This window comes from Nicotiana sylvestris, chromosome 6 (assembly GCF_000393655.2).
Source record: "Nicotiana sylvestris chromosome 6, ASM39365v2, whole genome shotgun sequence".
NCBI classification, from domain to species: domain Eukaryota; kingdom Viridiplantae; phylum Streptophyta; class Magnoliopsida; order Solanales; family Solanaceae; genus Nicotiana; species Nicotiana sylvestris.
The window spans coordinates 171,047,079-171,062,927 of NC_091062.1; the positions used below are offsets into that span (position 1 = coordinate 171,047,079).

At 33.6% G+C, this 15,849-nt stretch overlaps 1 protein-coding gene across 1 annotated transcript; it reads right to left on the minus strand.

The window, feature by feature from the left end:
• Window positions 1-744: 744 nt before the first annotated feature.
• LOC104247009 (vesicle-associated membrane protein 711-like) lies at window positions 745-5,859 on the minus strand. Its single transcript, XM_009802938.2, has 5 exons — window positions 5,753-5,859; window positions 5,171-5,417; window positions 3,073-3,263; window positions 1,723-1,886; window positions 745-1,119 (listed from the first exon to the last, which is right to left on the minus strand). The coding sequence occupies exons 2-5, from the start codon at window positions 5,385-5,387 to the stop codon at window positions 1,029-1,031; spliced, it is 663 nt and encodes a 220-aa protein (XP_009801240.1). The 5' UTR covers window positions 5,388-5,417; window positions 5,753-5,859; the 3' UTR covers window positions 745-1,028.
• Between the last annotated feature and the right edge of the window lie 9,990 nt (window positions 5,860-15,849).

Sequence of the window (15,849 nt, forward strand, 5' to 3'; positions counted from 1 at the left end):
CTTTGCTGACTCAGTATAATATACTAAAGACTGGAGCACCGGTACTCCAAACTCCAGTATATTATAATGGACAATTATACTTGCTGGAACTCCAGTATATTATGCTGAAGTTCTAGCATACTTATGCTGGAACTCCAGTATAATATGCTGGAGTTCAAGCATACTTATGCTGGAACTCCAGTATAATATGCTGGAGTTCAAGCATACTTATGCTGCCGTATTTTTCGAGTTTTGAACAGTGTTTTCGCTCAGATTTATCTTTACATGAAAAGTGGCTAAATTTCAATTACTTTTGAAACTGGGCTATTTTTAACGACCAGTTGAAAATCTAGCTATTTTTGAATTTCTCCCAACAAAATAAGAAGAAAAAAAGGCAGCTAAATTTTTATTAACCTAATATATAAGCAAGAAGGATATTGAAAAGAGAAATTTGCTTATTTTGTGGCTACAAATAGAGAATTCTGTCCTACTGTGGAATCTTAAACGACTCTCCTACATCAGCAGACTGAGATTCATCTTTGATTTGTCAACCGCTGGAAAGGGCAAGGGCTTGAAAAACAGTTTGCAAAAAATTGAAATTACTTATCCTAAAAATGTTCTGAAATATTCTTTAATAAACGCCACCTGACAACCTTCCTTGGCCTTGTATAAGTAAATACATAGAGACATAGGGCAAGCAACAGAACATATTTCACCAAAAGATTGCATATTCGAATAAGATCAAGATGTATTTCAACACAGATATTAAGCCAAGATTCAATCATGTATTATTTGACCCCTTCATTTTCTTTACAGGAGCCGAAATGATAAAATTCACTATACATTCTCAAGCCAAGAGTTTTAGCTTGCTTATAAGCTTAAGAAATTCAAGAATTAATATAGATGCCACATTTCAAGCATGAGACCATACCAAAAGACGCATCTAAGCTTTACCTCCAGATGAATTAAGATCAACGATTTGCACATTGGTGGACTACAATAAAATGTTCCAGGACAAAACAGTTGATGTAACACTGATCGAGTAATCCTCATTTCAAACAAGTTGGAAGTGTAAGCCCATGACAAACGAAGGCCAAAATAACATAAACTATCACAAGGAGGAGGAATATCAGCGCCACCCTGTAAAAATCAAACATCACAATGAAGCATGGTGAAAAAGATTAAACAATAAAACATAAAAAGAAAAAGAAAATAACATGAAGCTGGCGAGTCCTTTAATCTAATCGAGCTAGAACCACCATCAGGAACAAAGTAAAAATATTTTGAGAGAATGAGTATAGCATAAAACTATGAGATCTTCTGTATACATGGTTCCACTGTTAGAATCTTCACAACATTCACACTGTTTAAGAACACATCATCATAAGGAGAAAGGACAGGAGCCATGAAAAATATGACAAGTGGCTCTTATTTAATTGCAGTGTGAAAGAATAATTGTGTCACCAACTCCAAACTCAACCCAGAATAGAGGCATATTAAAACATCGTGAAACTTATAATAAGGAAAAGAGCACACCAGCTTCCCTGAGGCCATATAACTTACAACTATAAGAGATCTTCACATGTAACAACCTAACTGTTTGAATCAGAGATTAAATGCTACCCAACAGAAGATATCTATTTATTATGAATCTATCCAACTCTTGAAAGAACACCACCCCAAAGTAAAGAGTAAAGACAAAACAAAGAATGAGCTTTAGTCCAAGTAAAGGAAGCAACATACGTGAGTTTGACATTTCTCCACCATACAGTGCTTCTGAAACGGCGTGCCTGCTTTCTGAAGCGGAAAGTATTCCCTTGCATATTAGCTGTTTTATCAACCAGCAACTCCAAACGATCACCTCTCTCTAGAACTTTATCAATATTCTCAATCATGACATTGCGCACCTGTTACATGGCACATACATCTTCAGACTTCTTAGTTAATACCAAAATATAGTGGGTGGTAACTTTATCCGAAAAACATAATGGCTGGTACATATGATTAGCTGAAAGTTTCTAGTTTGTAAAAGCAGACAAGTGAAGCTGTAAAAATTGCTTTTAATCAGGGGCGGATCTATGTAGTAGATTTGGGGTGGAACGCCACCAAGTCGCTCGGATAAAATTTTAAGTATGTACTTGTATTTTACATTAACAAGAGTATATATTTGAAGCTTGGCACAAGAAGAAACAAATAGACTCCAGGTGCCATGGTTAAATAGCTAAACCTCTAAGTGAAGGATGCAAGATCGAATCCCACTAGATTCCACCAAAACTAGTTTTCTAATCCGTGTTGTTACATGTTCCATTTTCTTTCTGCTCCTTTGCTCAATTTTTATAAATTTCTTCATCTTTGTATTTCCTCTCTCTGTACAACCTGATTATTATTATTTATTAAATTATATTTTTCCTTCCGTATTTTTCAAAATCTTCAAAAATTTATTTGAATGTGACTTTAGTTATTTTCTCCTTTTATCCATCTAATGTGATTTCCAAAATTTTCTAAAATGATTGCTCCAATAGACATAATATTAATCTAGCTATATGAAGACTGAAGGGGTGTATTTGCTATTTAAAAGTTTATATTTATTTTGCGTTTTAATCACATTTTTAATAGAATTTGAATCGAGAGAATTAGATCGAATCGGACTAAACTTATTCAATTTGGTGGTCATATATTTTTTTATGCGCCAAAAATCTTGTAAAATAAAAATGAATTAATTTAAAGTAACCAACCGAACCGAATCAATTCAAAACGGATCAAACCTACTAAATGTATACCCTAATCCAATCTCCTTCACTAATGGTAGACAATGGCACCCGTAGTCATCAAATCCTAGATCCGCCTCTGCTTTTAATCACCGCAAATAGTCAATACAATAAGAGCTTCATTAAATAAATGCACAAGGACTATTGATGATATCAAGGGAAACATGTTGCCATATTGATGAGGTAATTATGGAAATATTCAGTCGTGACATTCAGTGGCAGGAAATTACATCGAAAGGTGCATGCCTCTTAGATTGAGAAACTGTGGATTCTTGCACAAGCCATCATCTAGACATAAGCTTCCTAAACAACATTGAGAACTGACCTGACTCATTTCACCTTTTAGCCTGTTTATTCTGTCGGCATTTGGATCACTAGAGAAATAGTCCATTTGCTGACTAAGGACCCTTGAGAATTCATCATTCATGCCATAAGCTTGTGCAGAGAGAACTGCTCGGCCATAGGTCCTCACAAATCTTTGATGAATTTCTTCAAGAAAAGCAAAAGGAATTCTCCCTGCAAAGGAGTTTATCCAAATATATGACAATGTTCAAGGCAACAGATCAATAATGTAAAATGAAATTTTGTGGTGTTAATATAAGAGCTAAACCACCAGCTAAAATATTCGAACCAAATAAAAGGAGAAATCAACATACATCTATCTATAAATCTTGTTCTTTTTGAAAAGAATAAATTAAGAAAAGGAGCTTACAGGGTGTACTACTTGATACAAAACCAACGAAATTCAATGTAAAAAATATTGAAGAAAGAGATTAGAATGAATGTCCACAAAAACAGAACTAAAGTACAAGTATATTGTAAGAAGAGCAAAATACGCTGCAGGACATTATCCAGTTAGATTTCTGTAACTAAAAACCACAAGGCTGCGAAGACTACACTCACTTGGCAATTTTGTTTTTCTATGATTAATAAAATGGATTTAAAGCTAAGGAATGAGTCCCAGTGAGAGGAGTCCTTTTTCCAATATACCCTTTCACTCACTCACTGAAGTACAGTTATCCTAAGATAACTGCATGAATTCCATGCTAACTTAGCCCGACTTGCTGCTGGTGACGGTATTGCACATCAACAATATCACTCCAATCTTTTTGTGTTAAAGCTTAGAATGACATTTGGGATTAGCTGCATAGACAATGAAGCACATATGGGTATCACATGATATTTGAAGCCCCACTATTTCCAAATAGTATAGGTAGCAGATCCTAGTAAGCATGGAATCTTGTTAAGGTAATTTTGCACATATAATTAAAATCAGGAAAAGGTACAAGTCAGGGTAGAAGTATCTCATTACCTTCTCCTATTCATTAAGGGGAAAATTTACAGGCTACCACTGCAGCGGGACAAAAATTGCTTATCCCCATTCCCTGTTTCTATCTATAGAGACATGTTGCCATGCCTAAAGCCACATTATGTCAGAAACTATGAAGTAGGTTCCATATTATGAAATTGCAAGGATGACAAGCACAACTTATACAAAGGTAACTAGAAGCAAAACTACAACAACAACAACAACAACCACCACCATGCCTCAATCCCAATTAAGTTGAGGTCGCTATATGAATCCCCACTGACCATGTTGCTCCATTTAAGCTCATCTCAGCCAAAAGCGGAACTAAATAAGATATTTCTCTATGAAGTGTTCTCTGATACTATACAACAATATCAATCAATCGAGCAATCGACTGTATTTAGGGTCCGTAATACGAGTTATATTCCACTCTATGCAATTCATGCTCGTTTCATTCTAACACTAGAAAAAAATTTAGTCTTTCTGACACTATATATTGAAGTGAATGAACATTTTTCTCAATTTAGATGAATGATAGGGAAAAATATACTTCCTCCATTTCAATTTTGATGAGGTAGTTTGACTCGGCACGGAGTTTAAGAAAAGAAAAAACTTTTGAAACTTGTGGTCTTAAAAGCTTAAGGGGTAAAAGCTTTATGTGGCTATGACATTTGTGTAGGTATAAAAGCTTGTCATTAAGGGTAAAATAGGTAAAATGAAGAGTTTAACGTTAAATTATCTCCAATTGTTAAAATGTTTCATTCTTTTTGGAACGGACCAATAAGTAAAGTGTGTCGTCTAAATAGAAACAGAGGGAGCAAGCACTTCAACTCTGCACCACAATCATAAAGAGAGCGTCGTAAAACATGAAAGTCTGACCTATTTTATCATATAAACTACTAAACAAACACTTGAAAGACTGCTATATGTATATGTATATCGATTAATTTATTCGTCTAGAATCTCAGCTATGTCTTGATTAATTGTGAAGTGTAAATAACTTATAAGATGAATAAACATTAAGATGAATTGAAACAAATTCTAACATGTAATTGCATCAATCCTCTTGACTTTCAACATGAACAAACTTAAACAGAAAAGGCAAGGGGCTTACTTCCAGCAACATCATCGGCCATACAAAGGACAGTGAGTCCATCAGTGCGTTTAACATGGAAAATATACCGATCCTGAGAATATGACACATTTGAATCATTATTCCCTGGAATTTTCTCCAGAATCTGCCTTGCTATTGTGCTCGCATTCGTCGTCGTTCCGCTCTGCTCCGCCAAAACTACAGATCCCCTCGCTACCAATGCGTAGAGTATCGCCATTTCCTTCTCTCCCTCTGCACCTTTCTTCCTCTGAATTATACACAATTATGTAAAAATTACTATATATTTATGATGTATTTATCTGTAAAATTTGGATGCACATATGTATATGTATATGTATATGTATTAGACTATGCATCTTGTAATTCAAATTCTAGATCTGCCGCTGAGTCTACATGTGTATATGTAGCCTATATATTTATCTATCTGTAAATTATGAAATTATATGTATAAGCACACATTAATTTCAAATCCTGAATCCGTCTCTAATGTCTATGTGTATGTTTGAATATGAACAGGAGCAGAATTTAGGGTTTGTTTTTGCTGAATTTACAGGAGAATTGAATGTGAATGATGTTGTATACCTTTTTGGGGGAGGAAGAAGGTGATGAAAGCGGGATCTGAGGCGTTGGATGGACCCACGCTTTATCTTTTCGAGCTGGTAACCAACTTTAATACGAGGACAAATCATGGTTTGTTACTTTTGAGGTATTTCTGTAAATAAAATAATTGCTTTATCCTTTTTTTTAAAAAAAAAATTGACTAGTGTGCATTTGCATAATATTTTAGTTGAAGTTAAAAAAGATAATTTTGAAGCTAAAATTGAAAAAAGGCAAAATACCTTATCACCCCTAAACTTGTCACGGATTATTAGTTACGGCCTTAAACTATCCGTGATCTTAATTATTCCTCAACTAGGCCTTTTGAGAGCTATTACCCCCCTGGACGCTGATGTGGCAAATTGTGTGGGTGCACTCGCCTGCCACGTGAATTTTTCTGTATATGTGGCATTTTTTAAAAAAATAAAATATATTTTTACCTTTGGGAAACTGCATAAGTACCTCCTTGACATATACCCGGATTTCCAACTACACACTCTACCTTTGCGGGGTTTTTATTACCCCCCTAAACTATTTTAAAGTAGAATTATTTGCACCCTTAAAGCTGACGTGGCAGAGTGTGTGTATTTCACTCTCCTTCGAAGTGAGAAGCAAGAAAAAAAGATTTTCAAATTTTTCTTTTTGCTTTTTTACAATTTTTTCTTACAATTTTTCCTTTTCCTTTTCCTTTTCCTTTTTCTTTGTCTTTTACTTTTACTTCTTTTTTCGTTTCTTCTCTAATTCCGGCGGATATTCATTCACCGGCGACTTTGTCTAACCATTTTTCTTCCATTTATTCTGTTTTTATTTTTTATTTTTCTATCCTTTTCACACACAAATTAAACTCTCAAAAAGATATATTCATAAGCAACGCAAAATATACTCAGATCGAAATAAAAATCTGTCACGGGAAAAAAAATTCGTCGGAAAAATGGTGTTCTTGAAATTCCGACGACCACCATTTTATGCCGCCGGTGACCAAAACAAAAGGAAAGAGAATGAAATAACCAAAAAAATGAGAATAATAAGAAATAAGAAAAAAGGATAAGAAAAAGAAGAAAGAATAAAAAATATACTAAAAATACATGTGGCAGCGCGTGTACTTCACCACTTGCCAAGGGTTTGGTTGTTTAGCTTTAGGGTGGTATTTATTCCATTTAAAAATAGTTTAGGGGGGTAATAGGATTCCCGCAAAGATAAATTGTGTAGTTGGGAATCTGGGTATAGGTCAGGGGGTACTTATGCATTTTCCCTTTACCTTTTTAAGTATGTTACTTTTTTAGATAATTTTTTTCGAATACAATTTATAATAAAATTTGGATAGAGCTACATTATTTAGGCTAAATGTTTTATTTGGCTAAAAACAATAAAGTTTTAGTTAATCTTTTTTAAATTTAACCTGAAAATAAAGATTTATACCATTGAAATAAATAGTCAAGGCATCTAAAAAGTTATAAAAATACATAGTTTGAAATTAATTATTTTAGCTATAATTTTTTATATAGCTCTAAATTATAGTACTCTAAAAATATTATTTTTTTTACAGATTTTACCTGAAAAAATAAAATACACAGTTAAAATAAATAGTCATTGTATCAAAAAAAGAAATAAAAAGAGAGTACAATATTGTTATTTCTTGCAATTGTTCACTCTTTTTATTTCTTATTTGATGCAATGACTATTTATTTCAACTGTGTATTTTTACTTTTTCAGGTAAAATATGTAAAAAGTATATTTTTAGAGCACTATAATTTAGAGCTATATAAACAATTATAGGTAAAATAATTAATTTCAAACTCTGTATTTTTATAACTTTTTAGATGCCTTGACTATTTATTTCAATTGTATAAATCTTTATTTTCAAATCAAATTCAAAAAAATATTAACTAAAACTTTATTATCTTTAGCCAAATAAAAAAAATTAGCCTAAATAATGTAGTTCTATCCAAGTTTTATGATAAATTGTATTCGAAAAAAATTATCTAAAAAAGTAACATACTTAAAAAGGTAAAAATATATTTTATTTTTCAAAAAAATGCCACATATACAGAAAAATCCATGTGGCAGGTGAGTGCACGTACACAATTTGCCACATCAATGTCCAGGGGGTAATGGCTCTCAAAAGACCTAGTTGAGGGGGGTAATTAAGACCACGAATAGTTTAAGACTGTAACTAATAATCCGTAACAAATTTATAGGGGTGATTAGGTATTTTGCCTTTAAAAAACTTTCTCAAAGTTCAAGTTTTTGGTTGGATTGGGCATGTTTCCACAAAGAGAGAAATTACGAGTTTATAGTTAAAATTTGTTAGTCTTACTTACTAGTGTTTTTTGTTAAACAAACTAAGCAGATTTTAAAATTTATATTATGTATTTAGAGTTTCCGCATATTTAACTAGAAAATGATGATGTTATTTCGCCATCAATTTTAAAAGGAATGTTTTAAGAATTTTTAACCACAAAATACTTGTAATGAGTCATGAGACCGATATTCTCAAGAACAGAGGCGGATTTAGGATTTGAGCGCAACAGGAACATCATTGTATGTTAATTGTTAGCAATAAAATTTGATGTGCAACTCTTTGAAATATTAATAAGTATGATGATTAATCATTCATGTATAAAAAAGAAGAAGTTCTAAAGAAAGAGAAAGCACCGAAAGGATGGAGAGATTTTTTTTTTTTTTTTTTTTTTTTTTGCAAAATGAATGCTACAGGAAGGGAAAGTGTTTGATTTAAACATGTTTCAAACTTTAAATTTCTTTTTTATTTTCTCAAATAAAAAATGGGGCAGTGATCAAAAGAGTGTTCAAACTTCAAAAATTATCAAAAACTTACGAAAAAAATCAAAATTAAAGATATATTAATAGTCAAAGAACTAAAGAAGAGTCTCAACTCATGCCATTGACGAGTCGGAGTTAACGGATATCCGCTACTTTATCAAAGTGATTATTAAAGAAGGTTTTGGTAGAACGATCTATATTTTTTTATTGGAAAAATACATAAGTACCCCCTGACCTATACTCGTATTCCCAACTACACACTTTTTCTTTGCGGGAATCATATTACCCCTCTAAACTTATTTTAAATAGAATTATTTGCACCCTTAACGCTGACGTGACAGAATGTGTGTATTTCACTATGCCAAAGAAGAGTGAGAAGAAAGAAAAAACAATTTTCAGATTATTTTTTATTCCTTTTTACCATTTTTTTCTTACTTTTGTTTTTCCTTTTCCTTTTCCTTTTTCTTTGTCTTTTTTCTTTTACTTTTTTTCGTTTCTTCTCTAATTTCAACGGATATTCATTTACCGGCGACTTTGTCTAATTATTTTTCTTCCATTTTTTCTTTTCACACACAAATTAAACTCTCAAAAAGATCTATTCATAAGCAAAGCAAAATACAACACAGATTCGGGGGAAAAAATTCATCATCGGAAAACCTTCCCACGCCGGAAAAAAAAAATGATGTATTGAATTTTTAACAGAAAAATATTTTCTCAACTCATATTCGTTTTTATTTCTTTTGCTCTTCTTCCCACACATAAATTATACCTTCAAGAAAAATTTATATATATATAAAACAAAACACACTTAGATCGGGATAAAAATTTATCGCCGGAAAAAAAAATTGCCGGAAAAATTGGTGTTTGTGAAATTCCGACGACCACCATTTTATGCCGCCGGTGACCAAAACAAAAAGAAAGAGAATGAAATAACCAAAAAAATGATAATAATAAGAAATAAGAAAAAAAGGATAAGAAAAAGAAGAAAGAATAAAAAAACGTACTCAAAATACATGTGGGGGCGCGTGTAGCTCACCACTTACCAAGAGTTTGGTTGTCAGCGTTAAGAGTGCAAATAATTCCATTTAAAATAAGTTTAGGGAGGGGTAATAGGATTCCCGCAAAGAAAAAATGTGTAGTTGGAAATCCGTGTATAAGTCGGGGGTACTTATGCATTTTTTCTTTTTTATTTGTGGAGCGATAAGTTACAATTTGAAGCTTTTAATTTTAAGGGAGGGATTTGAAAAAGAATAAAATTAATTAAGTTGAATATTATGTGTAAATACTAAATTACAATTGAATTCAATAAACTATAAAAGTAATAAATAAAGCAGGGATTGTTGAAAAAAGTTGTGGCAAAATAATTTGTATTTTTCTATTTGTGGAGCTATAAATTGCTAGTTGAAACTTTTAAGTTCAAGAACGGGATTTGAAAAAGAATAAAATTAATTATGTGGTACTAAACTATAATTGAATTCAACAAAATATAAAAGTAATAAAATAAAGCTCATTAGTACACTAATTCAAAGAAATTCGTACAAAATAGAAGGAGGAGAAAAAAGCTGAAGATAGTCTCGAACCCTCGTCATCCAGCAAAAGGAGAAAACTAAAGCGCCCCATAACCACTCCTTCTATCTACCTTTTTGTGTTTGGGGACACAAGTAAAATATTAAATGGGTCCCAATTGTATGTATAAATATATGGAGTCCGAAACTAAAAGGTTGTAAATTTTGACTCAAAAGACAAAAATAGGTGAAAAAAGTATTGAAGACCATCTTATGTATAGTGCATCTAAAACATGCGCTATATCTTAACGGCCAGTTACCCCCGTTAAGGTATAATGCATGTAATACTCAGTATTTGCGCCATAACAATTCATAGCGCATCAATTATATGCGCTATGTACAATTGTACTTCTGATGAAGTGCTTCCCATGACAAGCATGATTGTGCCACATAAACTAATTCTGAGTCACTCTCTAAGCTTCTCGAAAGTTTTTCTTGCTACTTTGCTCCCTGAAATATATTGGACTGACAAACCTGGTGGCTCCATTTCGTACTCAAGATGACTGGAAGGTTTTTTGCACAAGACGCCCTCCCCCCTCCCCCCCCCCCGCTCCCCCAATGCCCAATCCCCTTGCCTTTCCCACCTACCCCCTTATGTTTGTACAAGTATAGTGCAAGTAATAAAATATCTTTGTACATAGGGCATATAATTGATGCGCTATGTAATGAATTATTATGGTTCCAAATACTGAGTATAGCACATGTAATACATGCGATATACTTTAATGGGATAACTTGTCGTTAAGGTATAACACACGTTTTAGATGATACATAATATGATCCTTAATACTTTTTTCACTTATTTTTGTTTCTTGAGTCAAAACTTACAATCTTTTGGTTCGAAATCCAAATATATATAAGATATATATACAGAATTTTTACCGAGGCTAACGGGGTCCCGTGATCCTTTAACCCACAACGTAGGTCCGCCTCAATCAAGAATAATTGCTATTTTGAGACTTTGAAAGAACTTGAAAAGAAGAAAAATCAGATTAGCAAAATCTTTTCCAAATGCGACTTTGGTTCCGCCACAATATTTGAGCACACTTGTGTAAAATCTAAAGCATTCTCTTGATTTTCTAAAACTCTTTATTCAAAACTATCATTGTTTGCCTATACCTTTTCCGGCCTACTACACGTTAGAAAATAATAAATAAAAATGGCTTTAAAATTGGTTGTCCTTAAAGAGTTATCGCATGTATATTAATTTAGGGAAATACAAAATGATTCTCTTCAGGATACAACAAAACCTGTAATAATTCTTGTGATTTTCTATACCACTTCGTTGGGAATTCTTGTGTATTTATAGGTAACCAACATACCCTTTTAGAAAAGATGTCTTGTTTCACAAACAGACATATTTGGATAGACCCTTTCATAACAGACATAACTGTTTATTCGAATTTTGAATTTAAAATTTAAATAAATTGATTTTTCTGTCACAAAAAATAATAATTAACTTTAGGATCTGACCCGGCCCGCGCCCAAGCCCAAGTCCATATCTTTGAATATATAATATATAAATATATAATATACTTAACTGCACATATTTAAAAGTATGTGTCCTAAATCAAAGACATGAAAGGGACAAGTGCTTAAAAGGCTCCAAAAAAAGCCTTCTCTCTTCCGATGTGGGAATAATCCCACTTTCCAACTCTAAAATACCAAACTATTTTACAATCCTCCACTAGTTTGTTATTTCACTTCATAACACTTGTGAATAATAGAAAGTATCTTATAAAGATTTGATTTTTCCTTTAGTGTAAGTACTTTAAAGTTTTGACGAAGTTATTGGTATCTTAAGATTTGAACCACAACTCCTTGTACCAAAATCGAAAATACCACACACAGTGTTATCTAGTAGCTTAGAAAATTCAGTATTCGCTTTAGCACGTTTACGGCCATGTGCTCATCCTGAATTCATGAATATTTACAAGATCAGCCCTTCAAATCTTTCTAGAAGCGGCGCCGCTTCAATATTCATATAGGTGGAATTAGTTATTATGTCCCTGTTACTCTAGACATTAATAATTCCTTTAAGATTAATCAACCTCCTCATGTAACAGTATGCACTTTGGAGTTTATTTTTATGCCCTGTTATAACAAGCATTTAATAACTCCTTAACTCTTTACATAACAGTAAGTAGTATAATGGAATTAAGGCTCCTAAAGAGGAGATCAATGCTTAAAAAACACAAGTAACTTGTTATTACCCATTTAACTTATATTGTTAGAGTATATACTAACTCAAAGTGGGGTTCCCATTACTTGTATTTAATTTAAGGGCCTCAGCCACATCCCTTCACAAGTTTGTACTACATCTCTACCCAATGACTTCATAAGTAGATCAGCTAAATTCTTATTTGATCTCACATATATTATAGTTATAGCTCAATTTGTAATTAATTCTCTTATATAAGCATGTCTCAAGCTTATATGTCTTGATTTCCCATTGTATAATTTATTCTGAGTAACACACATTATAGTCTCACTATCACAGAATATAAAAATGGCTGGCATAAATTCTGGCCATAACTTTACATCAAGTAACATATTTCTCAACCATTCTGCTTCTTTTCCAGTAGCTGCTAATGCAATGAATTCAGATTCCATAGTAGAATAGGAAATACATATTTGTTTCTTGGATGCCCAACTAATGGCTCCACCGCCTAGAGTAAATATCCATCCTGATGTGGATTTATCATCATTAACACTTTTAATCCAACTTGCATCAGAATATCACTCTAATACATTAGGAAAACTATTATATCAAATGCCCAAGTGCTTTGTATATTTTAAATATCCAAGTACTCTACTTATTACTTTCCAATGATCATTACCTGTATTACAAGTAAATCTTGAAAGTTTACAAACATCAAATGCTATGTCGGGTCTAGTGCAATGCATTGCATACATCATACTACCTATCGCACTTACATACTCCAATTGTGTCACTGCTCTTCCAGTATTTGCAGTTAGCTTAACACTAGAATCATAAGGAGTATTATTCCTTTATTCCAAAATGACTGAATTTAATAAGGATTTTATCAATATAATGTCCTTGTGACAAATTCATTCGGTTGTTATCTCTTTTGACCTTGATTCCCAAAATTGTATCAACTTCATCTAAAACCTTCATTTTAAAAATTGAAGTTAGATACTTTTGGTCTCAGTAATTCCTCATAGATTCGTACCAAAAATCAGCATGTCATCGACATATAAAAAAATTGTAACTCCATATTATTTTGTAAATTTAGAGTAAATGCACTTGTCTGCATGATTATGTATGAACACGTTTGATAGTATTACACTATTAAACCTTTCATGCCACTGTTTAAGCGCTTGTTTGAGACCATAGAGAGCCTTTATCAATTTACAAACTTTCTTCTCTTTTCCTGTAAGAACAAATCCTTTCAGGTTGTTGCATATATATTTCTTCACTAAGATTTTCATTTAAAAAGGTCGTCACATAAATATCATAAATAGAGGCCAAGGATAAAAGGACTCTAATGGATGTTATTCTTGCAACAAGAGCATATGTATCAAAATAGTTGTGATGACCCAATATGTCATCTTATATTTTAGAACGTAATTCTGTATTTCAAAGCATTAAATACCTAATCTTAACCCTCCTCGATTTGCATGCGCAGTCCGGTGTTTTTCTGGAAAGCTTTTATGTTAAAACTGAGAAAATATGAAATTTTTACCATAAAATCTATTTGAGTTGACTTCGATCAACGTTTCAAGAAAATAGACCCGGATCCGTATTTTGACGGTCCCAGTGAGTCCATATCGTAATTTGGGACCTGAGCGTTTGCCCGTAATCGAATTCGGAGGTCCCTAGCTCGAGTTATTAATATTTGTTAAAAATTGAAAGTTTAATGATTTTTAAGAATTGATACAGGGTCCGTATTTTGGTTCCAGAGCCTGGTACAAGTCCATTATAATATTTATGACTTGTTTGTCAAATTTGGTGAGAAACAGAGTTGGTTTGGCATGATTCGGACGTCCAGTTGTAAAAATAGAAGTTTTAAAATTTTCTTGAAAATTTTCTTTGCTTTGGTGTCTGATTCGTAGTTCTAGGCGTTGTTTTAGTATTTTTATCGCGCGAGTGAGTTCGTATGAGGCTTTTGAACCTGTGTGCATAATTGGTTTAGAGCCCCGAGGGCTCGGGTGAATTTTGAATAGGCTACGGGTGGTTTAGGACTTAAAAAATATGGTTTTTCTGCACCTTCTGGTTTCCTTTTTCGCGTTCGCGAAGGTACTCTCGTGAACTGGGGCTGGGTGTTTTTTTTCATCCGAACGCGATAGCTGGGTCACAAACGCAGAGCAATGGGGTCTTTACCCTTCACGAACACGACTAGCATCTGGCGGATGCATAGCGTTAGGGACCTAGGGGAGGGTTAGTCATTTCTTCTAGGAAAACGCGAGCACTGGCTCGCGAACGCGAAGGCTAGGGGTGAGTAGCCTTCACGAACGCAAAAGCCACTTAGGCTGATACACATCGCGAACGCGTCAGGCCCTTCGCGAACGCGAAGAAGGCCTGATGCCCAGACCTTCAAACATTTCAAAAATGGGATTTCTCCCATTTTTCATAACCATTCCATTACAGCTCGGCCTAGGTGCAATTTTGAAGAAAAAACATAATACCAATTCATAGGTTTGTACTCTTTAACTCATTTTCTTCCATTTCTAACATCATTCGTTAATTCTTAGCCCTAATCTTTGTTCTTCCATGGTAAAAAACTAGGGATTTAGGAAGAATTTGGGGCTTTGCAAATTGGGGATTTAGACCTCAAATAGGGGTCGGATTCCGAAACTAATTACGTAATCGAGCTCGGGGGTAAATGGGTAATTGAATTTTGGTCCGAACCTCGAGTTTTGACAAAGTGAGCCTGAGGTTGATTTTTGACCTTTTGGGGGAAAGTTTGGGAACTCTAAATTTATGCATTGTAATTGATTCTTTTAGCAATATTTGATAGTATTGAGTTAATTGTGGCTAGATACGAGTGGTTTGGAGGCGGATTCTAGGGGAAAGGCCCCGGTAGAGCTTTGAATTGACTGCGGAGTGAGGTAAATGTTGTGTCTAACCTTGACTTGAGGGAATTAGGAACCCTCGAACTATGTACTCTGTGATTCTCATGTGAGCGGCGTATATGAGAAGTGACGAGTGCATATACACAGCCAAATTATCTGTTTTCCCTGATTTTTTGCTTTTCCTTAATTATTTCCTTTCCTGCCTTAACTGTTATTTGCTCTAAATGCTTTTCATGCTTAACTGCTATATGTTAATCAATATCTTCTCCTATTAATGATGTTAGCTCTTTTCATAGATTCATGATTCCCTTCTATGTGCTTAAATTGACTTACTTGCACCTTCTAATTGTCAATTACTTGATTGGTCTCATTGTGTAGTATTACTTGTGTAGATTCCTATATTGTACAAGGTTTCCTTATTGGTTCAGTTTGGTATTTATTGATCGTAATGATTTTTATGGTTTGAACTGTTGATTTGACTGTGCACATTGAGTATTTGGTACTGACATGATGAGATCAGGCCGCACGCCATAGTAGGTGTAATAAGGGTGGATTGATATAGTGGAATAAGAGTGAATTCGTATTGTAAGGTGGGATCGGGTTGCGCGCCGCAACAGGTGGAATAAAGATGGATTGTTACGGTGAAATAAGGGTGAGTTATGATGCTGATATCGTTATATGGTAGGATCGGGTTGCACG